Here is a 26,561-nt window from a genome sequence, read left to right on the forward strand (position 1 = left end):
TGGAATAGAAACGTACAGAAAGCAGTGATGAAAGTATATTATATGTCAATCATTAATAATCAACTACTGAGCAGAGACACTTGGGATCTTGAAACATATTACTATATTTTCATTGAGTAACTGGGTTAGAAATCTACAGAGATGAAACTAGATTCTGTTATGAGCATACGGTGTAGACTGACAATTCAACTCTTGAGAAAGGATAATATGATATTCGCAAACCACAGCCTCAACGCGATATTTGCATCCTGCTACAGGAACATGCTTGCAACGACTGAGACGATCAGGGACATCACAGCAAAGGTCACATGTTCACCCCCACCTACAACGAGAGATATCTCATAAGTGTTCCATGGGCTGAAGCGATCTTTCTTGGGGTAATTGAGATGTATCGACCAGAAAATTCAACGACCATGGTCAGAGAAAAGAGAAACAACAATGGTATATCTACAAGTTTATGAAATATATTTATGATATCGATGTGATGAATAAATTAACCCCACAATGCTGAATATGAGCTGAGTTTATTTTAATAATGTACAATTCATTATGTATCATATATTGGTCTAGCTGATTCTGAACAGGTACGTCAACGACCCGTGAAGATCCCGGGGTAGAATAAGCCTTCAGCAACCCATGCTTGCCATAAAAGACGACTATGCTTGTCGTAAGAGGTGACCGGGTGGTCAGGCTCGCTCACTTGGTTGACACATATCATCAATTCCCAATTTCGCAGATAGATGCTCATGTTGTTGATCACTGAATTGCCTGGTCCAGACTCGATTATTTACAGACAGCCGCCATATAGCTGGAATATTGCTGGGTGTGGCGTAAAACTAAACTCACTCACTCACTATGTCAACGTTACTGTCATGTTTTGCTCAAGGGTCCTTTCTGTTATGTACTCTGTTTTACAACACATGTTCGTTATAGACCACAAGCGTGTCTCGATGTCTTTTTGTTTTTTGTTTTTTTTTCTAAACGGGTGTGTCGTTTTCGTAAGTACTTACACGTAGCGGCAGTTATCTTGGTATTTGTGTCGTTAAGAAGATCTGCCTGGGTGAGGGTGGTACATCCAGCTTCGGTAGTGGTGGTGATGGCAGAGAGACAGGTCCTCAGAGTTGTTAGAACACTGTTGAAAGTAGAGGACAACATAATGGGCAACAGGCTATGTGTATGATCTGATACATGTTTGTAAAATGACATTAGGCTGTTACTGCACGCTTCAGTGGTTGGGATCATTAGCACTTCTCTACCCAAAGTGATTAGATGTGCCAATGATGTCACCGAGTCTGACTATACGATACTTTAGATGTCTCCTACAATAAACATGGGTCACAGAAGACCATCTCTAACCAAGACCGTCATGTGTTTTTCATTCCTAGGTTATTGCCCTTTTGTTACATAAACATATATCACTCGAACTGAACCATAACATCTAGAATGATGTCTGGCGAGACTTAAGTTAGAATGTTGATTTTCTTTCGTTTTTCCGGGGCAGTTGGTATTCTCACTCATAAAATATACTGCAACCGGTACCTCACTTTCCATTCGACTTACTCCAACGTACGTTTTCATATGCGCATTTAAACAGCAAAATAATATTACATATCTACATTGAAGAACGCAGGCTAAATTAATACTATTTAAAATTTAGAAAAGGAATTGACAAAACCAATAAGTTTTAGAATTAAAATCAGGCAATACGTAATGCACATATATGATATAGATAAATTTCCGTCAAGAACCTAAGTGAAGTTCAATGACACTCACTTGCAGTAATTGGCATCAGTGGAGGTGTCTCCCTTTGCGGCAGTAATCTCGCAAAGACACGTGGAGGAGGCGGCTTAAAATATATCACACATGGTTACTGTTATATATTTATGTAATTTGAGAAGTGACGTAGTTGGTTCTGTAGCTTACAATTTGAATATCGAAATCAAGGGAGCATCATGATTTTCGTCTAGTTATTTTTATATGCCACTTCTACAATAATATGTTAAGTCATCTGTTTTTTAAACAGCGTGTACATTTTCGAATAGTCATGAACAGTGAAAGTGCAGCTCTCGAAACTTTGTTAAATTCCAATGTCCAAGGCATGTCTCGTTGATGTGAGTGAGTGCTTAATTGATTTCGCTGTAGGAAATACGCCATTAACATACATTGGGAGGACACACGAACTGGGCTTTATAATTACTCACAGTGTGTCTGGGTCGTCTAACCTATGCTTTTAACCCTACCATTCCCAAAATATAGGAACTATATGAAGATGTAGACGTGCAAATGATCATTCGCCTTTTAACGCAAGAAGTGGAGATGATGACACGTTATAGTTAGTCTAACATGAAACCACTCATTGTCTAATATAATCTGTACAACAACTGTTAGCCAGTAGATGAATGCGAGTGCCTACCTGGACAATCCGTTGTCGTCAGTGCATTTCTGGCTGTTTCAGCAGCCGTAGCAATTGAGCTTTTAGTACTAGTGCCGTCGCACCCGGCGGATTTTGCGGTTCTCAGACAGCTCAGTTCAGTGTTGAAAGCGCTGAAACGGTGTGAGTGGACACAACAACACTGAAGTCGTTGGGGCGTGAACAGGAAAATAGTGAAGTCCACTAAAGTGGTCTGATAATCTGAATCTGTTACGACATTTGCAGGCGTTTCTCAGGTAGATAAAGTGAACAGTACAACAGAGAGAACATGAGATTTTGTGAGAACAATAATTATTTTAGCAACACTTTCCCCACATTTGAAGAAAATGGATTTGTTTCAACTGCAACCTGTAACTACGTACATGAATATACTACGTACGTGCATTGATCTGAAGCAGTTCTTTTCGTAGCGGCGTCATACGTATTCTGGCACACGCATGTGTCATCAAAAGCTGCAAAAAATAATAGAATGTCTTCTAGGAACTGACCGTGTTTTATGCTGTATTCGCGGCAGAGGTACGTAATGGCGTCATATTGTGGAAGAAAATTCACTTACTGTGATAAGGCTTTTTGAATGCTTAGGTTCTTGTTGAAGGTTAAATATTCTTGACTAAAGCAAATGCATTTATGCAAGATTATTTTAACAATAAAGTTGGTTGGTTTGACGGCTGTCCTTCAACAACATGCCATCTTGGTATAGTAGAGTGGAGTTTCTCGCCAGTGAGAACTCCTACTTGACAGTGGAAATCATCAGTATACGTTCAACGATTGCAGTACTTACTACAAGAGGTTGTAGATGTCACCGACGCAGCTGCAGCCGTCTTCAGAGCATCTACAGTGATAGCGGAGTCACAAGGTGCAGTGGTCAGTGAATAGAGGCATGCATACTGGGCCTTGTAGGCACTGTGAATGACAAGAGACATAGATCTAATGATAATACTCACCCACCAGTCAGACTGATATTCAAAGGTAGATCAAGAGAAACAGACTGCATCGCACATGCACCACTGAAGATTTTCCGCAGTCTTTTGAAGAAACCTCTCAGCGTCCATTCGATGGTTAAAGTAACTTCAGCTCGTCGACTTCATTTACTTTTAACATAGTCACAGAACCGTCTCAATGTGTGAGGTCAAGTTGGTAGCCAGTAATGTAGTTTCAAAATGTGCCGTCCATACCTTCAACATTTCAGCTTGGTTGATTACTCACGTGCACTTCAAGGCGTCGGTGGAGATGTTTGCTTTCGCGGCATCAATCTCACACTGGCAGGCGGTGGTGACATCTGAGAACACAGGCCAATGTTTAAATCAAGCCATAATATTTACAACAAAGACAGCTGTTGCAATTAGTCCCTGTTACATCTAGGTAATGACCCTGTTACATCTAGGTAATGAACACAATGCTAGATTTGTGGTACATCTACAAAGTATCTTGATCGTATTTGATGCTTTTGCTCGTAACAAAAATGAGCTTCCAAACCAAGATAAAGCGAAGCAATGGACAAAGATAACTATAATATGATGCAAATAAAGGCCTGAGTCTTACTGCAGGATGGATTGTCGAGGGCTTTCATCCTGGTCTCTACAGCGGAAGCTAAGGCAGCTGCACTGGTGGTTCCATCACAGGCCAGAGCTGTCTTCCCCTTTAAGCATGTGATGTAAGTCTGTGTGGCACTGTGGACGATAAAAAGTGATGACATCTAAAAAGGCCACATTTCTACTTACAGTGTTACCAGAACGACATAGCTAGAAGTGTTGAATCCAGCAGGGGTGTGATGTGTGTGAGAGAAACGTCAGGGATGGAAGTAAGTGATTCATACTATACAGTGGATGAAAAGTATATGTATTTAAGGATCATGTGATTTGCGATAGTTATGACAACCGATGTACCCGATGGTATTCAAATAAAACTTTGAAGAACTGTTCTAGCAAGCCATGCCACTGACGGGATAGGGTGTTCAGTTGAGGTTGACAAGTGGCAGCATATAACAGTTGGATTGATCGATAATCGAAGTGATGATCACTGGATTATCCGGTTCATACACGATTATTTACAGACTGTCGCCATATAGCTTGAATATTGCTGTGTTCAGCAACAACTAACAGAAGAACTAAATGGGATTTCTCAGATAAAGGTCATATTTAAAATCATATTTCTTCAATGGAACGGATGTTGTCCTTGTGGAATGTAGGGTGTGGCTGAACTTATTTTCTTGAAGAGAGAATCGTTCCTACACACTGATCAGTTTACTTCCATGCAATATTGTTTGCTGTTATTGCCATGTAGCGAAACCTGTCATGGAGTCTTTGCAATTCCAGTTCCATCCCAAAAATACAAATTTAAAATAATGCATTCATTTCTTTTACACCTTCATCAAATATTGTTTATTACCTGCAAGTATCTGTTTCCAGAGCTCCGCTCTGGTCAGTTTTCCAGAAATCTTTCAGACAAATACAGGTGTCGGTAAACGCTGCAAGTATACAGGCAAAGAATACTGCAGATAAATAAAACAGTAAAACGTCAGTTGTATGTGGTCCTATACATATCTCATTTTCTATTGATATCTGTTAGCATTATTACTAAGAAATCCGTCCACTATGCATTCAGTTCGCTTATTTCAGGACTTTCAGTTATTCAATTATTGTCCGCCTGAGAGGGTTACGGAAGTTCCGAAACAGTCGATGTAAATTTAAGTCTACCGGGCTTTTAAACATAGTAATCTTGTTATTTTAATTTTGGTTAGCATTTCTTCCACTCGCTAGCGGCTGAGGGGATGGTAAATCCAACTGGGGTCCATGCAGGTAGCAAAGGTACTCTGTGTCCCCATGGTTCCTAGTGTGGTGATCTACCTTCAGTTGTTGGCGATCTATAGCCAGATTTTATATTGTACCGTCCGAAGAGTGATATTAGCTTTGACTTTCCACCCTTATTTTAATTCTAATTGTGATATTCTGGTGGTTGTATTGTCCTCCGTCGACAGGGTTCGTGTATAATATACATATAGTCCTTTTCATTTCTATGAGAATGTTCTCGACGCGATATGGCTGCAATATTGCCGATGTGACGTTAAATTTTAATTCACGTACTCACATAACACAAGTATTTGTCATATTACCTTTTCTCATGTATTACACAATTGTTTAGACAAGCAACATGCAACAGGTGTGTGATCATCCGTCTATGTATCATATGTCCATGGTGCCACCATTCACTTCATTATGCACTCATAACAATGAAAATCAAAATACTCCCGGTCCTTAGGTATAAGCAGCTTTAACACATCCTGGTAGTAGAAGTTATTCTCCGTGTGGTCCATCTACCCTATATATCTATACTATACCGAGGGAAAAGATCACATGAATTCTAAAGGATCACATAGCGACTAGGAGATTAACTGAGGGAAAAAGGAAGCGATAACATGAAAAGACAAATGTTCCTCAGTTCTTTTACAAGCTTTCCTCACTAGCTGTGTAAAGGATATATACTGAGGGAAAGAAATATAGGATCTCGTATGTACACAAATGTTCCTTTATTTTTTTCCAGTTTCTTCAAAAGCTATGCTATACAGAGTTTGTGACTAAACCTCGAAAAAAATAAAGGAACACATGTGCACTTCTGATCTCTTGTTTCTTACCCTCAGTATACATCATTGTGGCCATCTAATATACTGCTCACAAAAAGTAGGGGAAAATGAAAAGTAAACAAAATTAACATGAAATAAATGTAACCCCCTGGATGCCACAGGGACATATATGTCCCTCCTCTTCACCCCTCACTTTGAAGTCCAATAAAATTCGAGATATACCACGCACATATATATATACTTCATAGTTGTGAATTCTGTGGAAAATTCCCTGTTTCGTGATACCATCCACTATTATCTCAGAACAAGCTAAAGTACTTAAAATTGCTTTTCAAAATAGCCTTCATCGTAAATGTCGCCATTTTCACCTCATCTAAAATCGCAATTCAGAGCGTTATTTGCTGTATGTTTTGAAATGTGAAAATCGGATATATATTGTGAGCATTGAATCTCAAAAATAGCATATTATTGATCACTGATATCAAGTTTTCTTGTAACCAGCAATGATCATTCTGAAACGTCGCCGATGAACCCAGAATCGGTTGGGATGTTTTCGAAAATGCACTTACACGAACGCCGAAGTGCACTTTCCGCCATATTGGATGGTGTTTACAAAATCCCGTTTCGAGAAGGCCGGTATTGAAATGCCTATTACTTCGCTTATATTTCATAGTCAGATGCGTCAAATGCATCATTTAATTCCCCACACATTTTAGAATCAAATTACAAATGGTTTTGTCACCAATACGAACTGTCTAGACAAAACGAAACGAAAGGTACTAGGTATGAAAACGAACGCTGTGCTCGAAAGACAGCACTTGTTTGAAATGTAAACAAAAAAAATCCGATTTTACACTGCATAGCATTTTCGGAAATTTTCCAACATCCAGCCATGTAATTATTGCTTGCAATGCCTCAATACGCTTGGAATACTGAGTTGAAGAGTATCGTAGCAAGGAATAGCAAATTAATAATAGATACAATGCAATCATTTGATAAGTCATATGAAACTGTCAAACTTTTAGGGCAGCGTGACGCCATGATTGAAGCAAAATCACGCTGAACTACAATGGTACTTTTCTGAAAAGTAAACACAAAACAAATCAAATTAATGTTTAATCACCGTCTGCAAACTATGTACATGTGCAGACGAGTAAGTCTATGAACTCTTGGCAACAAATGATCCTTGGTAATGATGCGTATGACCTTTGTGGACATTGTTAAGTTCATAAGGGGTGGTAGCCCAAACGTCACAGTCCGCTTAATAATGGGTAGGCCCACCATTAGCAGCCAGGCAAGCGTGACACCGACGTTTCATACTCCTAATGGGTCGACCAATGTCAGGTTGGGGAATCCTCTGCCATTCCCCTTGGAGTGCCACGCCCAGTTACGTCAAGTCTTGACATGGGGGATTACGCCCCTGCAGTCGTCGTCAAAGCATATCCCACACATGCTCATTGGGGGAGAGGTTTGGGGACATTGCTGGCCAAGGACGAGTTTGGATTTGGTGTTGCTGGAGATGATCAAGGACAGCACGAGGACGGTGAGCCGCTATCATCCTGGAACACAAAACCTTGACCGTGGCGACGTGCAAAGGGCAGGACGTGTGGCGTGATGATGTTGTCACGGTAGTAGAGCCCAGTAACTCTCCCTTGGCAAACGTGCAGATCGGTCCTAGCAGTCATCGTGATCCCACACCACACCATCACGGATCCCCTTCCATATCGATCGTGTGGAATCATGGCAGCTGGTTGTTGGCGCTCCCCACGGCGACGCCAGACCCGATGACAACCGTCTTTGAAGTCCAACGTGAACCTTGACTTGCTAAACATAACGTGGGGCCCCCGGCCATTGGTCCACCTCTTATGACCTTGACACCACTCTTTCTGGGCCTGCCTGTGTCGGTCTGTAAGGGGCATGGGAATGTAAGGTCGCCGTGATCGGAGGTGGGCAGGATGGAGACGGTTACGTATTGTCTGTGTCGAGATACGATTCCCGGTGGCCTGTCTGTGTACTTGCAGCTGTGTCGTATTTTGTTGAAGATAGCGAAGGGCTCCGGTGATTATCCGCCTGTCGTCACGTCTGGTGGTACACGTCTGGCTACCAGTTGCTTGGTAACGTGGCCACAGCCGGCTGACGACAGACTGTGAAACTCCAAGCTGTACTGCTGTTTAGGCTTGTGTTCTTTCGGCCTGGAGCATCCCTATGCCTCTCAATCGTTCGTCTTCTCGAAGTCTTCGCATTGTGCACATTAGTGGAAAGATGGTAGGACGTGGTCGGAGAACAGCATTTATAGCCATTATTTCACATGAGGCACGCGCATTTTGCCAAATGCACCCCTGGTACGTTTGGGAGCAACGTTTCATAACCCCAGAACATCCCGAGATCAAAGTGCATCATGGCAGAGATGCCCCGTGATTGTTCTCAAACATGTCTAAAGTAATCAGAGGAGAATGCATTCCTATGGTGTAGTCACTGATTTCAACTTCAACATCCCCTACTTTTTATGAGCAGTATACTTATGAATTCGACAACCGCCCTAGTTATAAAATGTACACTTTCTTCCTGCCTATCAAACTCATCGAACGCAAATTAGTTTCGTGTTCCTTTGCCCTATAAATACTTACCTTAATCATTCATATAAATTATATAAATTACAATGAACAGTCACGCTCACAATATTGTTTAGATGACAGCTATCTCCAGAGACCACTTGAAAATGCCATCACCAATCTTTAATAGATAAGGTGACTTTAGTGTGCGTTTATATTCTCAACATTCATTTTTAACATACATGTGCTGCAAGTATCGTCCGTATAATCTGTTTCTATGGTGGCGGCGTCAGCAGTTTCCAGGGGGCACCCGGTGTCAGCTTTCCCAGAGGTTTCCAGACAGGTCAGGTACGTCTGCAGTGCTCTGCCAAAGATAAAGAATGGATTCACCTGAACATACCTCACAACATAGAATGGTGAGAGAGTGAGTGAGCTTAGTTTTACACCACAATCAGCAATATTCCAGCTATATTGTGGCGGTCTGTAAAGAATCGAGTCTGGACCAGCCAATCCAGTGATCAACAGCATGAGCATCGATTTGCGCAAATGCTAACCGATGACATGACAGGTCAGCGAGCCTGACCACCCGATCTCCGTATCGTAGTCGCCTCTTACGACAAGCATAGTCACCTTCGATGGGAAGCAAGGGTTGCTGAAAGCCTATTCTACACCGGACCTTCATGGGTCCATAGAATGGTGTCTGTACGAACTTCACTGTATGAATGCAATGCTGCAAATAGGCTGTATTTGATCATTCACATGTGTTGCAAATATAATGTCCACTTCTTTGTGGTGGAATGCCTACAAAGATTAAATATATGCTATATAATTATATTTAATGTCATCTCAAATGAAAGTGGTAATGAATAATTCATATGCAAAGTGAATGAGTGAGTGAGTGAAGTAATATTTAAAGTATATTTAACGGCAATATCTCAGACGAAAACAATCATGTATAAAAGAAAAATGAAAACATTTCGAAGAATAAAACAGCAAAAATACTAGGATAGCATAGATATGGGTATAAAACTAGCATGGTGAAGTATACTATTCTAGTAATTAAAACTTCAGCCTTTCATAATTGTGAAATGTATAACATGCAAGCATCGTGTCATGTAAAATGACTTACGCGCATTTTGTTCCAGAAGCCGGTGTACCGTATGCAGTTGTACAAGCGTTACAGGTTTCTGCCCAAGCCGATGGACAGCAAACTGAAAAAAAACCAAACAGGAAACATAACATCATTTAATGTGAACAACAGTGTAAGAAACATGCATATCAAATCACAGAACTCCCTGATGCCAGTAAGTAAGAATTCGGAGCTTCCGACTCTTGGGCCATTAACATTCTGGGTACATGAACCCATGCTCCCTTTGTGGCCAGAGAACAGCTTATATAAGTGTAGAAAAGACTTCGTGCACAACTGTTGGTGTGTTTGAGGAGTCTATTCTACTTTAACCTAAATTCAAGACTCCGTGATCCAGGTTGTAGGATATTGTCGTCTGAAACGTAGAGCAGCTCCAGCTGCATGAAAAAGCGCGGGAAGCACGTGCATTGCACATATCGCGACTATTGGAGTCCTATGTATACACGTGCATGATAGTTGCAACAACCAGATGGAGAAACCAGGTTCAGTACGTATGTCGCGCGACACCGATGACGAAATATTTCTTATCCAGACCTAATTCTAACAAAATGCTGAGATATCATTTGACGAAACGGACATATACTCTGAGTTTCAAGAACTTATAGATTCAGACTATGCAAAGCCCGACTTTGCTATTGAATATGACTCTGACAAATCTGAAACAAAAGTAGGCAATGTTTCCTCTGATGAGGTGCTTTTGCGTGCTTAACAACAAATTGAAAGCGAATTTTCTACCTGCACAAATGCTTACCGGTTTGGAAAACCTCTGCCAACGAGGAATTTATGAATTTACAAAATATGTCCAAAAATAAAAATACTGAGAAAAGGTGTCAGTGGGCCGTTCGTATTTTTGATTCATGGTACAAGGAAGAAAGGGCATAGATTTACGTTTTGGACAGACTCTTCTGAATTTAAGTGATGAGGATTTATGTAAACATTTGGTATTGTTTGTGACAGAGGTGAAAAAACAGAAAGGGGGCGAATACCATGGAAATACCATTCATGATATCCTCATGTCAATTCAATATTTTCTCCGGGTAAGCGGTAGGGATGTAAACTTCAATGCTGATTTTGAATTTGCCGCCCTACGGAAAATGTCAGACGCAAAAATGAGATCATTGGTCCAAAGCGGAATCGGTATTCATAAGCGAAAAGCTGACGTGATTACTCATGAACAAGAGGATTTGCTACGGCAGAAAAGGATACTGGGCGATGAAACGTCACAAAAACTTCTAGACACAATGTTTTACATAAATAGCAGTCGCTTTTGTCTTCGGGGTGGGGATGAGCATCATTCGTTGAAAACTGGGGAAAGAGGTAACTTCAACATTGTGACGAAGAATGGTCAAAAGCATTTGCGATATTCTGAGGGTGTGACAAAAACGAACAACGGGGCCTTAAACACAACAATGTAAGCCCTAAGTGTGTGGTAGGTGCAGAAAATATGGAAAATCTCCAACGATGTCCTGTCAGGATTTGTGAGAAGTACATGTCTTCAAGGTTTGTGGTCATATATTGTGACTGTAACATCCCGATATTTCATCCCCAACACCCCACACCTCACATCCATATCCAGCACCTCCATACCCCAACATCTTCATCCCCTACCCCACAACTCACAATTCCATACATCCATACCTCACACCCCAACACCTCACTCAGGAAGTCGCAGGAAGCCTGGGAGTATAACATTCACACTAAAAACCGCAAAAGGTTGTCATTTGGAGCTTATTAATGAATGGTGACTAAAGAAGTTGAAGACTATAAATACTAAGGTAAAACACTTCAGAGCGATCGGGCTTGGGACGTGCATATTACCGACATGATAAAAATCACATCTCAAAGGTACACCCATTGACAATCTGTTTTCAAACTGGTTGTTCAAATTAGTGTCTTTTTATGTCCAGATCATTATACATTAATGCTATTTCACAGGTATGGTATACATGTCATGGTGACATTATAGATCCAAGTATAGCAACGTCCGTATATTGTAAGACGACGTTGTATCGTAACACAACCATTAAAAGTGGCTGCAGATAATATAAACGTATTAACAACAATAGATAAAGCAGAAAACACATGATACAAAGCTTATCTCCTAAGTGAAAAGTTATCATTAGTCAACCGTTCTCAAGATCATAGTCAGAATCGTTCAGTGGGCTCTTCTTTTACTAAAATAATGGACACTGATATGTGGAAATTTTATTTTCTGAATTATTAAGTTACAATTGAGCAGGCAGTTATGACGAGATGAAACGATACCAGAAAGCTCAACATGTTTTGTACTTTTGATAAAATAAGCAATGCTTCACAACCAGCTTCATTCGAGCTTGTAAACAAACCTTTCGGCAAGGAAAAACATCTATTGCATGTGCATTGCATAAACTGGAAAAATCAATTGATTTCAAAGTTCAGAGTCACTAGTGTAAATGTAGCCACTAAATTCTGTCACCCGTTCTATGCTTGATTTTGCAAAATTGTCCATTCTGTTCAAAGATACTGTTTACGCGGAAAGTGATGTATTGTGAAAAGATTATTCTCATACATTCAATAGAGGATAAAACTCAGTGAAAGTTTAACAAAACGTTTCACCAGAGCGTAGCTGTTCGTAGTTACCATATTTGTACATGGTTTTCGGCAATCTGATGTCTGATTATGGTGGAGTTCATTTGCACAAGGGTCGCAGCTGGTTCCCCCAAGTTAGTGGAGAAATTCATCTCCGAAACCATATGTAACTATAAAACAGATAGTGAGTGCTTCAAGCGAGTCTAAACTTTTGATGGGTATTATGATATGAATAATTCCGATTTGACATCGAACTAGTAAGCAACTTACCCAGAAGAATAACGACCGCTGCAACGTTATACATGACTGTGAAAACGAATGCACGGCGTGGAGACACTGCGCTGGATAACAACGCGTCCCTCTTTATGTAATGCCCGTCTCCATGGTAATGTTATGTCACATGCCTTGACAATGACTGACTTTCAGTGTTGTCCACGTTAACATTAAAACAGGCTTTTTCATCAATATTTGGTGCAGTATGCAGTGTCTGAGATGTATGTGTGCATGCCGTTTCCCATCAACCTGGCACCGACAATTGATCAAATATGGAGGGTTCGCCGAGGACGATTCTCCATCTACTCAATGTTACTGAGTAATCTTATCATTAAATAGTTATTTAAGAACGATTATCTTGTGTGTATAACACATTGAAATAAAACCAACAAATCTCTTACAGGCTTATCATAAGCATGTCCTAACACATCCACAAAACTGTGCTATATGACATAAGAAAGGCTTTGTGGTTCAGTTTCAAATGCCCTCGAATAATTGACTTGATCCTAACCCAGTTGTTAAAACCATTCATCACCAACAAGGAATCAAATGCTTGCGAAAGGCACACTCAACAATGCTATTAATCGTAAACGATTTTTTTCACAAGCGTGTGAAAATTAGAGTGAGTGAGTGAGTTGGGTTTTGCGCCGCTTTTTATATTTTGAGCGCAATACCATGCCATATGACACCAGACATTATATTCACACATTCAACCCATATGGAGAATAGAACCCGGGCGCGATGAAAGAACCCTTAACCACTTGGCTACCCGACAGCCCCTTGTATAATTTAGAAAGGTATTCGTATATGAATTGTCTGCCTGAAGAGCTTCCAGAAGCTTGGCAGTTTGGACAGATGCTGGTTCTAAGGCATACATTCACAAATGCTCTTTTCATGTCACATTTGGCCATCAGTCCGATGTCAGTATGTTTTATCGTGGATAACAAGTTAGGGTCAATGGTGTCTACAATTGCCATGCTGAATTGAAGTAGTCTTCCGATTATTCCAGCGAAATGGAAACACAAGTTACCAATACCCGTCTATATTTGCTGGCTAGTGAACTCTCTATTCAGAAGCACGAATCTATTAAGAAAACTGTGGAATTGTTTTTGTCATGCTTCACAAGGGGATCCCACATGGACACAAAGGTAAACAGGAAAAAACAGACTTGATCTCATATTACATGTAAACATATGCAAACATGGGTTGCTAAAGGCTAGTTTTTCACTGGCAGCTGTTTTTGCAGCATATCGATGACACTAGTGTATGTGAACTTGAAGTCGGGGGGAACACCTACGAAAACCTATGAGATGCGTAATGACACAGTGATTTCAACCACATTGATAATTCTGACTATAAAGGATGACACTTTATATTTTGTTGATCGTGCTAATGGATTATTTAAAAAATGGGCAGCGTTGTTATGCATTTGCCATGCATACCCGTCCGACGTCAATTGCCTGTCCTCGGTAAACAGAGGTACGATAATCGACAGGAAAAGTTGGGAGCTGAATGGATTATTCCAGTGGCAGTTTTAGTGCGCATATGCTTGTATTTGAACACATAATGTTCTTTGTACAGAGAACACCCTTCTCAAGTAAACATTTGCGTTTTAGGAAGATCATGATTTCTGCCTCATTTTCAAGCATCAGCGTGCCTGGAAGTCTGTGTCAATATGATTTATTAACCAGCATGCTATGGTTACCGCCGTTACGTACATTAATGTAATTAACTGCACTGCTCCTAAAAATAAACTCACAGTTCGGGAACAAATGTGTTGAGTCACCGACAGGCTAAGTATTATGGGTACTTTAAGCATTATACAGCATTCCTCTGTAGCGCGTTGGTAGTCTTTGAAACCATATCAGAGAGACAATGAAATAATATGCAACAAAATTGTAGGCACAGTTACAGGACACCTGATAACTAACAGCCATATTCTTCGTGTCTGGTGTACTTCTGTTATAGGGAAGCACATTGTCAATCTATAAAATTCGAAAAATAAGGAAGCATAAAAACAAAAAAATAACCAGTAAATCGGATCGTTTGAGGCGACATCCCGTTATTGTAACTAAGCAACACATAAAAAATATGTGCGTGTTTGAAAAATCGGAACTATGGAAATCTGGGACTTGGATCGAATGAGTGAGGGAAAGTTTCCTTTGCCTGGCCAAAGACATATTGGTTGAACTACCCCTAAAGATGATAACAAGTAGCTAAGGGCGAAAAAAGTAAATAGCGGAAGATCGCATGTTACTAAAATTGCCCACATTTGTTGCGCAGTTCGTAAGTTTTCAAAGATGGCGGAAGGTATCCGGCATTCGGTAATCTTACCAACCTGTACAAGCAAGAGTTTTAATCAAAGTCAAATGATAAACACACATAGCGGCCCCCTGCGTAGAGTCTATATGTACATGCTCAAAGAAACGTGCACAGTTGGTCTAATATGTTAGATGCCTGCTGTAAACTGGCGTTGAAACACGTCAATAAGAACAAAATATATGACAATTACATGAAAAGCCATCTTGGGATTACACGTGTTTGGACACAAATGTAAATGCGTTCATATGAGATATCTTCATGCAGGTTCTACAAACTGGTGAGAATGACTATCCCCATGCTGAAAATCAGCGATATTAGCCTTATACGCTTCTATGTATACCCCACAAATTATCAACATTAATGACAACAAACCCAGCCATAGCTCAATATTGAATAAAAGTATCACGATCAACATAACGTCTCTCCCGGGATGGGGAAATATCGGATCGAAGGTGTTATACACGCAAGTCAGCAGGCCTGGTGTTTCCGAGGATATGTGGTAAATGTAAGGTTTAAAAGCACAGTGAGACCACAATGAAAATGACATGTCCTAAAACAAGACGTGCATGTGCAAACTGATCTGTTGGATATGTGTTTGTACCGAACGTCTCCATAAATGAGACTGTCAGGCTCGATAATTCCTATTGTTCCTAAATACCGATTGTTTTTGTCCGTGTGAGATTTTCTGCATTGCTAGCGTTGCTCACCCTGTTGCTGAACAACAAACAAACATATCTTCCGTTTTGGTGAAAACGTATTATATATGATATGAAGCGGTTACAACTAATGAGTGAGCATCAGTGAGTGATTTTAGTTTTACGCCACCTTTAACAGTAGTCTAGAAAGGTGATGGTGAAGGCACACCAGAAACAGGATTCACAAAATGTACCCATGTGGGGAATCAATCTTGGGTCTTCAGCACTAGGCTACCCCACTACCACTGTTTTGTAAAATAATCCACGTTCAAACTATGGGTTAAACCAGAAATATACAAATAAAGGTATTTACTGAGATCCAGTGATCACAACATGAACGTCGATGTATGCAAACGGGATGCGGAGACATATGTCAACCAAGTCAGCGTACCTGACCACCCAGTCCTTGCCTCTTACGACAAGCATGGGTTGCTGACAACACATTCTAACCCGGATTTTCGCGGGTCTAGTTGCGCTCAAGAGAACTAAGTCAGTTACTCCCGTTTTACAGGTTTTCGCGATCGATTTAATTGCCTGTCTTTGCAAGTTATTGATTCATTCTGCCAGTGAGCGGTTTGTGACACCGTTAGTAACTGAGATAATACGTTTGCTTAGCTTATCAGATTGCGTGTTTGCGCATGCTAGGTCAATCAGTCTTTGTGCTAGTTAGGGGATCCATGCATTCTGTAATTGTGACCCGTGAAGGTCCCGGGATAGAATAGGTCTTCTGCATACCATGGCGAATATGCTTGTCGTAAGAGGCGACTAACGGGATCGGGTGGTCAGACTCGCTGACTTGCTTGACACGTCATCGGTTCCCAATTGTGCAGATCGATGTTCATGTTGTTGGTCACTGGATTGTCCGGTCCAGACTCGAGTATCTACAGACTGCCCCTATATAGTTGAAATATTGCTGAGTGCGGCGTAAAACTAAACTCACTCACTCATTCTATAATTGTACTTACATTTAGCTGCCGAAATTGACACTGTGAGGGTTTGTCAATTTCTGGTATTACTTCATGTAATGACACCCTCTCAGAAGCTCAGCTCGGTGTCTATATATCCAGAAGATTTGATGTTATGAAGTTGATTTGTGAGTGAGTGTGTATAACGTCACATCGGCAATATTGCAACCATATCGTGACGGGAACATAACACTGAAATGGAATATATGTGTATTATAAAAACCTGTCGACAAAGAACAGAAAAACAACTAGAATATCACAGAAAGGAATGTAAAACTAGTAATTAGACCTAAAACAGTTTATCTTAAGTAGAGGACAATACAATATAAGCATGGGCTATAGATTGCTAAGAACTGAAGGTAGATCACCATACTAAGGACCATGGGGACTTACAGTACTTTTGTTAACTGCAAGGACCATTGCTGGGTTTTCATCATCCCCTCAGCCTTCAGCAACTTGCAGTAAAAAGACACTTATTCTACGATTGAAAACGTGGAAAGTTTTAATTTACTTTGTTTGTGGACTTGAAACCTCTCAGGAGGACAATTGTTTTACAGTGCTTCAGTCTCCTCTAAGGATGCAGCCTCTGACAAGCACATGTACGAATTTAAACTTCCAATAATAAAATATTTATCTATTTACAATTCAGTTAATAAATCTGATTCCTTTAATAATGCGTATGTTATTAATAATACCCTTTATAGTTAGGGAATTAAAATATTTATTTCTTGCGATTGAATATTGAACACAGTCACGCAGGCTTGACCTTGATTCTATCATCACGTGGGATGCAGAATGGAGGATCTTCACCTTTCGGTAGATATTGATGAGTATATCTCGTATGGCCAATACGACATCGTCTCATAATGACCTCTTCAAATCTGGACAGACAACCCAAGTACGTGTAACCAATATAGGCTTTCATAGCATGTAATTTATTAATACCTACTTGAGTGTCCCACTTCTTCTGCATCAGATCACGGATATAAGATCTAATGACAGCTTTATAATCGGAGTATGATTTGTTGCTAACTGAATAGCTAAAGTTTAACCACTATCCAATATATATTATATTATATAATTATTATTACTTTGAGATAGATAATGTGATGGAGTAACAGAAACGGTGAAGTAAAATTCAGTTACTTTCAGAGCAACAAAATGAAATTGGTGGTCTTTTGCAAACATTTTGTTGATCAATATAAACGTATAAGTTTCCTTTTTTGTTTTAGATTTAAAATGAATGTTTTACATACTGATGGTATTATGTGATAGGATATTACTCCCACGTGTCGGTGAGAGGGATGTTTCTGGTCATAGGGTCATCACAAGCTGCTAAAACATCGAGCACTTTGAGGACAATTGAATACAATCTCAGAATGTGACAGACGCCCTAAACCAAAATAAATTGTTGCCTCGTTTTACAGCCAGACTTCATACCAACGTCTCTACAGTCAGATCATATATTAATAAGGCTGCATACTAATACTGGTAGAGTAACATTGTATTACAACGCCTGTCACAGTCCAGTGAGACGGTTCAGCCATTGAACATATCTGTAACGATCCTTACGAAGTAGAGTCGAACTAATCATCAGTAACTCATGATTGGCGTAACATGCGATGGCGGATAGTACGGTTAGGCTCACAGGTTGCTGCTTTTCCACGCAGAATGACTAACTATTAAGCTTTACACAAGTTAAAGGAAAGTGACAAGATCTGCGATACCCATTCCGTTTGTTCCATGTAAATAATTGCTTGAAAGAGGAATGTATTGCGGGGGAATGTGTTTAAGTATTTTATGAACGCTTCACGGATGAAGTGTGTCGACTGATGGGTGATTCGTGGAAAAACTACAGACCGAAACAAAGTAGAAGAAAAAGAGAAAAGAATGAAATGTTGCATTATAGTGGATATTTCCCTCTTTTTATGCCATATAGACACATACATTACAAAGACGCAATCGCCATTCAGTTTTTATTGTAAACTAAAGAACCCTGGACACTTGTAGTAAAACCGGTTACATAAAATCACGCAACTGCCACATATGCCCACATGTTGCGTGAATTAGTATTATGTATAAGCGCATGGATAAATATCACTTAATGAATGCAAACGTGTGTGAAAACGCTTTTGGCAAGCGAATGGTTAACAGACAATTTCTCTTTACGTAGGTACTGATGGATAAAATTAGTCTTGGCGTTTCAGGTGCCTACCGTCCTTAAATCACCTGGCGGCGTCAAGAAGCAATAAAAGACTCGCAGACTTGGTTGACACATCTCACTGGTTCCCAATTGAGCAGATCGAGGCTCATACTGTTAGTCACTGGATTGTCTGGTCCAGACTCGATTATTTAGAGATTGCCGCCATATATTACTGGAATATTGCGGAGTGCGGCATAAAACTAAACTCACTCACTCACCTTTAGGGTAGATTCACGTCCTGCTTGAGTGAAAAAAACTTTTGTCAGTCCCGACATGTTAGAAATCTGACACTCTCAGTCAACGGTTAAACGATGCACAATTTTATCTTTGACTGTATACTACATTTTCCATAGGTTTCTAAGCAAACCTTGGTACCATCATAGGCAATTAAGCTGTTGGTCGTTAGTTTGACTACGACCATTAAATTATAGAATTAAATAAATGTAGAATTATTACCAGAAACCACAACAATGATAAGGATAGATTTCGTGAACAGTACCGTTTATTTCAGCGGAACAAACACTGTGGTGAGCTCAACACATCATTAGGGTACGGGACACGTTGGTTGTGTCATGTGAGCATCTCGCAGATTTTCCAGCTCCAAAACAGAAAAATAAGCAGCTAAGAAGTGATATAAATTGTCAAAACCCGAACCAAGGGTGTTTTTTCGGGCACATCTCAAGATTGATATGACCACACATTGTTCATCAGTGGTTACATGAATTATATATAATCCACGTCATACATGGCAGTCAAACAATTGCATTTTTGAGAAATTCCATTTTTATGATAAACCATCTAGATGCTCAAACAGGAGAAACCATAATACCGTTTTATATGAATGAAAGGATTTAGGAAAACATTAGTAGTTACAGCAGGCCGAACATGAATTTGAATAAACTTTTGTTTGTAATACATATTGGAAACAAGTAATACCTATTGGAAACAGATGACGCATATTTAGAATTCAAATGTAAGCATTAAACACTCATTATGTCATAGTTAGGCACAGCAGATGATACTGTATTGGTAAGAACTTGGAAGAAACATTTGCGTCTAAAAGCCAATTGGAGATGCATTACATTTACATAAACAAGTGTATAAGAACAGGTACGATCAGTGACGCCATGGTATAAGTAACATGGTCCGCAAAACTCCCACCTGCAATGAAAGAGGCGATTTCTTATATATATTGATAGCATAAGCAACTATTAATCATTGTTAATATCAACGTGAAACATCGTCTTTTGTAGGGGTAAAAGGTCTTTCCGCCTTGCTGCAAAGGTAACTTCCGAATATATCTAGGGGATAATACCGTACTGCTAGGGTAGTTGGATACATATAACATGTGTATGTAGCACGATTACAGAGGTGACGTAAACACTCTTAGAAATACAAAATATTAGGAACCGATTTACGTACACTTGGCAGCAGTTATTTTGGTGTCAGTGTCCTTCACAAGATCTGTCTGGGTGAGGTTGGAACACCCAACTTCGGTAGTGGTGGTGATTTCATTCAGGCAGGTCTTCAGATCGGTGAGAACACTGCAAGAAAATAAACGGCAAGAGAGTTATTCTAATCAACCCCACACAAATATTTAGATGTGAAAGTTTCTGGGTGAATGAGGAAAATACCGGGTGAGTTTAAGGTGACGATAGCGTGATCAAAACAGTAGGGTAGTGATACACCCTGCTGGACGCAGGAACGGGTACATCGTATCTGCTGCTTTGTGATTAGGGTTGCGGCAAATTCCAGAATAAAATCAAATCAGTTTCACGTGTTCCTCCAATTCTAAGACTGATACACTTTGATTGACGATAATTCACTCACGTGCAATACTTGTTGTTGGTGGAAGAGTCTCCCTTCGCGGCATTGACCTCGCACTGACAAGTGGCACTCGGAGCTGACGGTATGTGAATATTTAGTTAATATATATGGCTTTATCCATGGGGCATAAAACTAGAGGAATACGTAGTATATAATTAGGATCGGGTTTTATTTGTGTTGCGAATTTGACTTAGTTCAGTTCCGTTGGTAATTCCTAGAAAAAGTTAGCTGACTTGACAAGAGTCACTGACGGAGTAATTCAGTAAATGTGCTTAGGTGTTGCCTCTGTTAGAGGTGCCAGGATGTGCTGATAATGGATTGCAACATGTGGAGAAACGTGTTGCTTTGAATTTATCTTTTAATCTGCGAACTGTGACAGCTGCCCCACGCAGTGAAGGCACACATGTACGACACATCCATTTAACGCATATTCACGTACTTTTTACGGGCTGTGTTCACATGGTTCAACAACAAACAGTAGATTTCTACAAAGAGAACTGTTTTACTTATCAAGCAATGTTCTGTGTGTGCATGTTGCTGTGTATCTGTAATTGCACTGTATAAAATGTGCATGGCAATACGGTTTCCACCTTATCTGCATTTCCTTAAAAAAATCTGATCATCGACAGAGAAAGACTATATTCCATAATACAAGATGTTTTACTTATCAAGCAATGTTCTGTGTGTGCATGTTGCTGTGTATCTGTAATGGCACTGTACAAAATGGGCATGGTAATACGGTTTTCATCTTATTTGCATTTCCTTATAAAAATCTGATCATCGACAGAAAGACTACATTCTCTGATGCAAGAGTCTTACCTGGACAGTCCGAATCTGGCAGTGCTGCTCTCTCATTTTCAGCTGCTGTTGCAATGGCGCTCTTAGTGGTAGTACCGTCACAGCCGAATGATTTTGCAGTTCTCAGACAACTCAGCTGGGTTTTATAAGCGCTGTAATAAAGATGTAGTTGCAATCAGATGAATATCCTCGGCGAGCCAGCAGGCCTGTACACAGACAGACACTTGTTTCACATTTGAGATGGAGAAATTACGAGGTGTAATAGGATGCGTGCGTATTTATGCAGTCGATCTCTATCTCTCAATACAAATAATAGTTTTGTATAATTGATTGGGGATACATGGGAATATATGCGGAGAGTTGTGTTATATTTTCATTTTTTTGTGTTTCTTTTTGTCGTGGTCGAAAACTATGAATTCATTTTGTCTTTTAGTATTTGGTCATATGTAATATGTAAATGATTCTTATAAAAGTACAGATTCTAGTACTTTTAGTAGGCTGGTTTTCCACAAAAATGAAGTCGAGTAACTGGTAGTCCGGATCACATACTTTGTGTTCCGCTCTGACAAATATAAACTGGCATGCCTACAAAGTACACACATTGCCACTTAGAAGGTGGTCGAGTGTAAAGCGGCTTTCTCAGTGCTCAGTTTCTCGTGTACTGATTCTGGAGCTTTTGTCTTATTTAGTCCCCACTGTGTACAGCGAATCAAAACACAACAACGCTAACAAACCTAGATCATTCACTTAACAATGTGGTAGTTAGACAGTACCTCACAGTCAAAACAACTGGCGGAAATGGTTAACTGTATAAACCACATACAATATACAATAACGTTTGAATAAAGCAGTTTGCTTTGTATTTCTTCTCTCTCTAACCCTACACTAAATAAAATGTACTGACGTTGATGAACGTCATTGATAAAGAAAAAATCATTTGACTCGAAAATGTGGAAAACGTACGCGCACTTTTCTTGATTCGTCCCTCTTGCTGCGTCGTCATAGGTTCTCTGACACACGCACGTGTCATCGAATGCTGTCAAAAATAACAGAACGCCTGTTAAGGACTGATCACTACATTGTCCGTGACTACGATTTTGAAAACTGCTTTGATCCACTCTAAAGCAATAGTCTGGACAACAGATACTAGTATATTGTTGCAATTTAAAAAAACAACACAAATGATCAGTTTTACAATTCTCTGCTTAAAGGGCCGATCACGACATTGTCCGTGCTTATAAATGTTCATACTTAAATGCTGTTTGACGACAGGTTTTACAATGTACACATATTCTTCATCAACATCATATTTGTTCTCGTCATGGTATGGCTGAAACACTGCCGATGTAACGTTAAATATTAACTGACTCACTCGCTCATACTTACTGCAGGATGCTGTAGATGTGACCGACGTACCGACAGTCGTCTTCAGATCAGCTATGGCAATGCCGTTTACACAAGGATCAGTGGTCAGTGGGTAGAGGCATGCATACTCGGCCTTGTAAGCACTGACAAAAACAAGAGATGCATGTCATAAAACAACCCCAGCGCAACTCCCTTCCCTTCGGGGGTTAGTGTTACTTAAACTCGAGATTGTAAATAGTTAGACGTTGTAAATAGTTTTAACTCATTCTATTATCTCTGGTTCACATTTGGCCCGAGAAAACCCTCGTACATTCATTGCTGTAGGTTTCACCTGTTTTAAGGAAGCATCTAGATTTTCCCGCGATCGTGAATATAACTATAGTTCAAACTAATTAGAACGTGTAAACAATTTAGTATAAATAACATATTCTCTGTGTTTTCTTCTAGATTTAAGATAGTGTGAGAAACGTGAAAGTTACTTTGAGAAATACTCAACTATAATATCTGAACATTTCGAGTACCAAACTTTTTACTCACGTGCACTTCTTATCATCAGTGGAGATGTCTGCTTTTGCGGCATCAATCTCACACTGGCAGGCGGTGGTGACAGCTAATGACATGAGTCAATGTTTTAGTACATCGTGTTCAAAGAAAGCAAATTCAAGTCATTATATTAAGAATGTCAGATGTGGTCTGATGAGAACAGCTAGAACGAAATTGACATTTCAGTGTCAAATCATCTACAGGATCGTAGACACCAACGGCTCTTAAATTCATACAAAGACACCCTAAACATAAACAGTACACAATCTATTCAGACTTTCTTGCTTGCTTTCAGGCTATTAAAAATATTTCTTGTGAACATCTTGAAGTTGTTGGTTTTGTTTAAACAAAATGTTATCTTCAATAATCATATAAAGCAACAGAATGGGTGAAGTTGACTACTTAATGTAGTCGACATGCTGCAATTCAGTTATTGACAGCTTACTGCAGACTGGAGTATCGAGGGCTTTCATCCTGGTCTCCACACCAGTAGCTAGGTCAGCTGCACTGGTTGTATTGTCACAGGCTAGAGCTGTCTTTCCCTTTAAGCACGTGATGTAGGTCTGGATAGCACTGTGCATAACAAAAAGTGATGACAACACTACAGACTTTGGGACAGTTCATACCACAGTGATACCATCAGCTGGAGTGTCATGAAGTTTCTGATTATGCAAGTAATCAAAATATGAAATGATATGATAGCAATAATGAACTCACGTCTTAACGTTTTGGCCTACCTTTAAAATATAGCCCCACATCTTTTACAAATTCCATCACAATATCTTATGACGCAATTTGTGAAAGTTTGTTATCACTCACAATGCTCTGTGCTGTTGCTGGATTATTGATTACATTGTCTACCAAAACCGAGAAGTGTTTTCTCTAACATATACCGTGAATGATGGATAATTACAATGTAGATGGGCATTCTTTGAAGCTACATAACAATAACTGAAGCACACGTAAAATTAATTCAATGACAGTGACTCTAAGTAGATAATTAATCCCCACCACCTTCATCGGCCCGATGGCACTGTGGTAGAGCGTCTGGCTACTAATCAGAGAATTGCACTTCCAATCTTGCTTGGGAAACCATTTGCACTTTGAGCTTAACCTCGAACGATATTTTTCAATTGATTTCAAACACTCATATATCATTTGAATGTTGATGTTCATAAAGAGTTTGGAAAAGATGATTGCACACAGTAAAACCTTCGAAGAGGTCATACTAGCGAAAAGTAAAACCTGAGAAGAGGTCTTTCTAGACTAACAACCAGTGTCTGAAATGAACGTATTTTACAGAAAATGGTTCATATAGTAAAGAAAATATGATGAAATGAAGTCCTGAGACTTTCATTTTCAGATTCTAGACTTGCCACATTTTCTAGACTTGCGTGGGCTTCCTTGAATATATTGGCATCAGGGTCTGTACGACAGACTAAATTCTTTCTAAAGTAAAACCTGTCCCTGCAAAACAGAAACCTCAAATGCGGTTATTCTGGGAAAACTAGAGATAACTTAATACGTAGTGAGAAGCACATTTCATATATTTCGTACAGAGCGGGAATATGTTTACTTTTCATTCAGTAATTTGCATCATTCTAACAGGAATGGAGTGTATTTAATTTGAATAAAGGATACATTACATTGGACACGTCATCCACTATCATGTTACTTCGGTCAGTGTATTTTATTTATCAAAAGTTATTCTGAGGGGTTAGGTTTAGGGTAAGGTGTAGGGACCTATAGCACTTCAGTTCATCTAAACCATATGTATATTTGGTAAAAGATGATCCGACCGAGGTGCAAGAATTTAAACATAGCAATTCTCTTTAAAGAGGTACAGATCATACCTGATCCAGTGTGATCCTACGCACAATAATACCGACTACTGACTGACAAGTATTAGATGAGCCACGACCTGACCAATTACCCCACTTTGCATATTTGGAAACGCCCTCAAGAACATTCCATTTGAAACAAGAGGGAAACAGCTTCTCATCTAAATGCTTAAAAGTTAATTTCCCTCGTGCGAATCGTGTTTTGACTGTTATATCATACTACTGGACATGTGTTAAACAGATGCCGCATTGAGTTCACGATACGGTCAGCGTGTACTGCATTTGCCTAAATCACGATCTGCCTTTTGTACCTGTAGCAACAAAGTGTATTCGTCTACATTCCCTGCCCCGCCTACTTGTCACAAACGCTTTTACTGCGCAGGCTCATCTAATAAGTGTCAAGCAGTATGTCATGTATTTGGTTGTGTCTGACGCTAATTTCTTTCTGAAAGTGAGGATGCGTTTTCTGTCACCGAAAACAGCAATATCGTTCATTTAAACTGAACACTTTACATCACATTCTTTCACAGAACATATGCTGCTATGTATCCATGATAGGAGATGATTTCTAATTTTCCGACCCGTGAAGGCCTGGGGTAGAATAGGCCTTCAAAAACCCATGCTTGCCATAAAAGGCGACTATGCTTGTAAGAGGTGACTAACGGGATCGGGTGGTCAGACTCGCTGACTTGGTTATCGGGTATCCCAACTGCGCAGACCGATGCTCATGCTGTTGATCACACGATTTTCAGGTCCAGACTCGACTATTTACATACAGCCTCCACATAGCTGGAACACTGCTGAGTGCGGCGTAAAACTAAACTCACTCAAAGAAAGTCCAGCTACTCTATAAATTCATACTTCTAATCATCGATCCCTGTGCTCTCACCATTATTTATTATCTATTACCTGCAAGTGTCTGCTTCCTGAGCAGCGCTCTGGTTAGTTGTCCAAAAATCTTTCTGACAAATACAGGTATCGGTAAATGCTGCAAGTACACAGGCAAAGAAAGTGCAGACTGGGGACACAGAAATATGGCATTCTACGTATACCCTGACAAGTATCGCTAGTACATGTTTTTCTTTATTTCTGAGATACCTGCTGGATGTTGTTACTCATGAGTCAGTCAGTCCAATATGTATGTAATACATTTTAGGACATTGTAGAGCATGTTTGATAACAACCATTCAACTCAAAGATTATTACATACTATATATTCGCATGTATGTATTCCTTCTCCCCGTATGCAACAAGACAAACTGACAGTATGAACACAATACCTTGAATCATCTATCGGTTCAGGATACGACGTGCACATAAGCATGTTTACACACCCTGCATACAATCCATCTCTGCTTCACCCACTGAACTATACTTTATCGTCACATAACCATATCATCATGAATTCCTCGACCGTCCTCTACTTTCTTTACACAAACAACCATCAATAT

General features: G+C 39.8%; 1 protein-coding gene across 1 annotated transcript in view; it reads right to left on the reverse strand.

The window, feature by feature from the left end:
• Nucleotides 1-251: 251 nt before the first annotated feature.
• The window catches only part of LOC137260713 (mucin-22-like), a gene marked incomplete at its 5' end in the record, with an annotated part of 29,548 nt that continues 3,238 nt past the window's right edge, over nucleotides 252-26,561 (reverse strand). Inside the window, 19 exons of the mRNA XM_067798297.1 lie at nucleotides 252-322; nucleotides 1,011-1,132; nucleotides 1,774-1,846; nucleotides 2,414-2,544; nucleotides 2,811-2,883; nucleotides 3,213-3,334; nucleotides 3,638-3,710; nucleotides 3,974-4,101; nucleotides 4,820-4,898; nucleotides 8,806-8,927; nucleotides 19,825-19,897; nucleotides 20,159-20,280; nucleotides 20,567-20,639; nucleotides 21,383-21,513; nucleotides 22,325-22,397; nucleotides 22,748-22,869; nucleotides 23,264-23,336; nucleotides 23,715-23,842; nucleotides 26,020-26,098. Coding sequence (XP_067654398.1) covers nucleotides 252-322; nucleotides 1,011-1,132; nucleotides 1,774-1,846; nucleotides 2,414-2,544; nucleotides 2,811-2,883; nucleotides 3,213-3,334; nucleotides 3,638-3,710; nucleotides 3,974-4,101; nucleotides 4,820-4,898; nucleotides 8,806-8,927; nucleotides 19,825-19,897; nucleotides 20,159-20,280; nucleotides 20,567-20,639; nucleotides 21,383-21,513; nucleotides 22,325-22,397; nucleotides 22,748-22,869; nucleotides 23,264-23,336; nucleotides 23,715-23,842; nucleotides 26,020-26,098 — 1,868 coding nt within the window. The remainder of the gene's footprint in view (nucleotides 323-1,010; nucleotides 1,133-1,773; nucleotides 1,847-2,413; nucleotides 2,545-2,810; nucleotides 2,884-3,212; nucleotides 3,335-3,637; nucleotides 3,711-3,973; nucleotides 4,102-4,819; nucleotides 4,899-8,805; nucleotides 8,928-19,824; nucleotides 19,898-20,158; nucleotides 20,281-20,566; nucleotides 20,640-21,382; nucleotides 21,514-22,324; nucleotides 22,398-22,747; nucleotides 22,870-23,263; nucleotides 23,337-23,714; nucleotides 23,843-26,019; nucleotides 26,099-26,561) is intronic.

The sequence above is a fragment of the Haliotis asinina genome, chromosome 14 (assembly GCF_037392515.1).
Source record: "Haliotis asinina isolate JCU_RB_2024 chromosome 14, JCU_Hal_asi_v2, whole genome shotgun sequence".
Lineage (NCBI taxonomy): Eukaryota > Metazoa > Mollusca > Gastropoda > Lepetellida > Haliotidae > Haliotis > Haliotis asinina.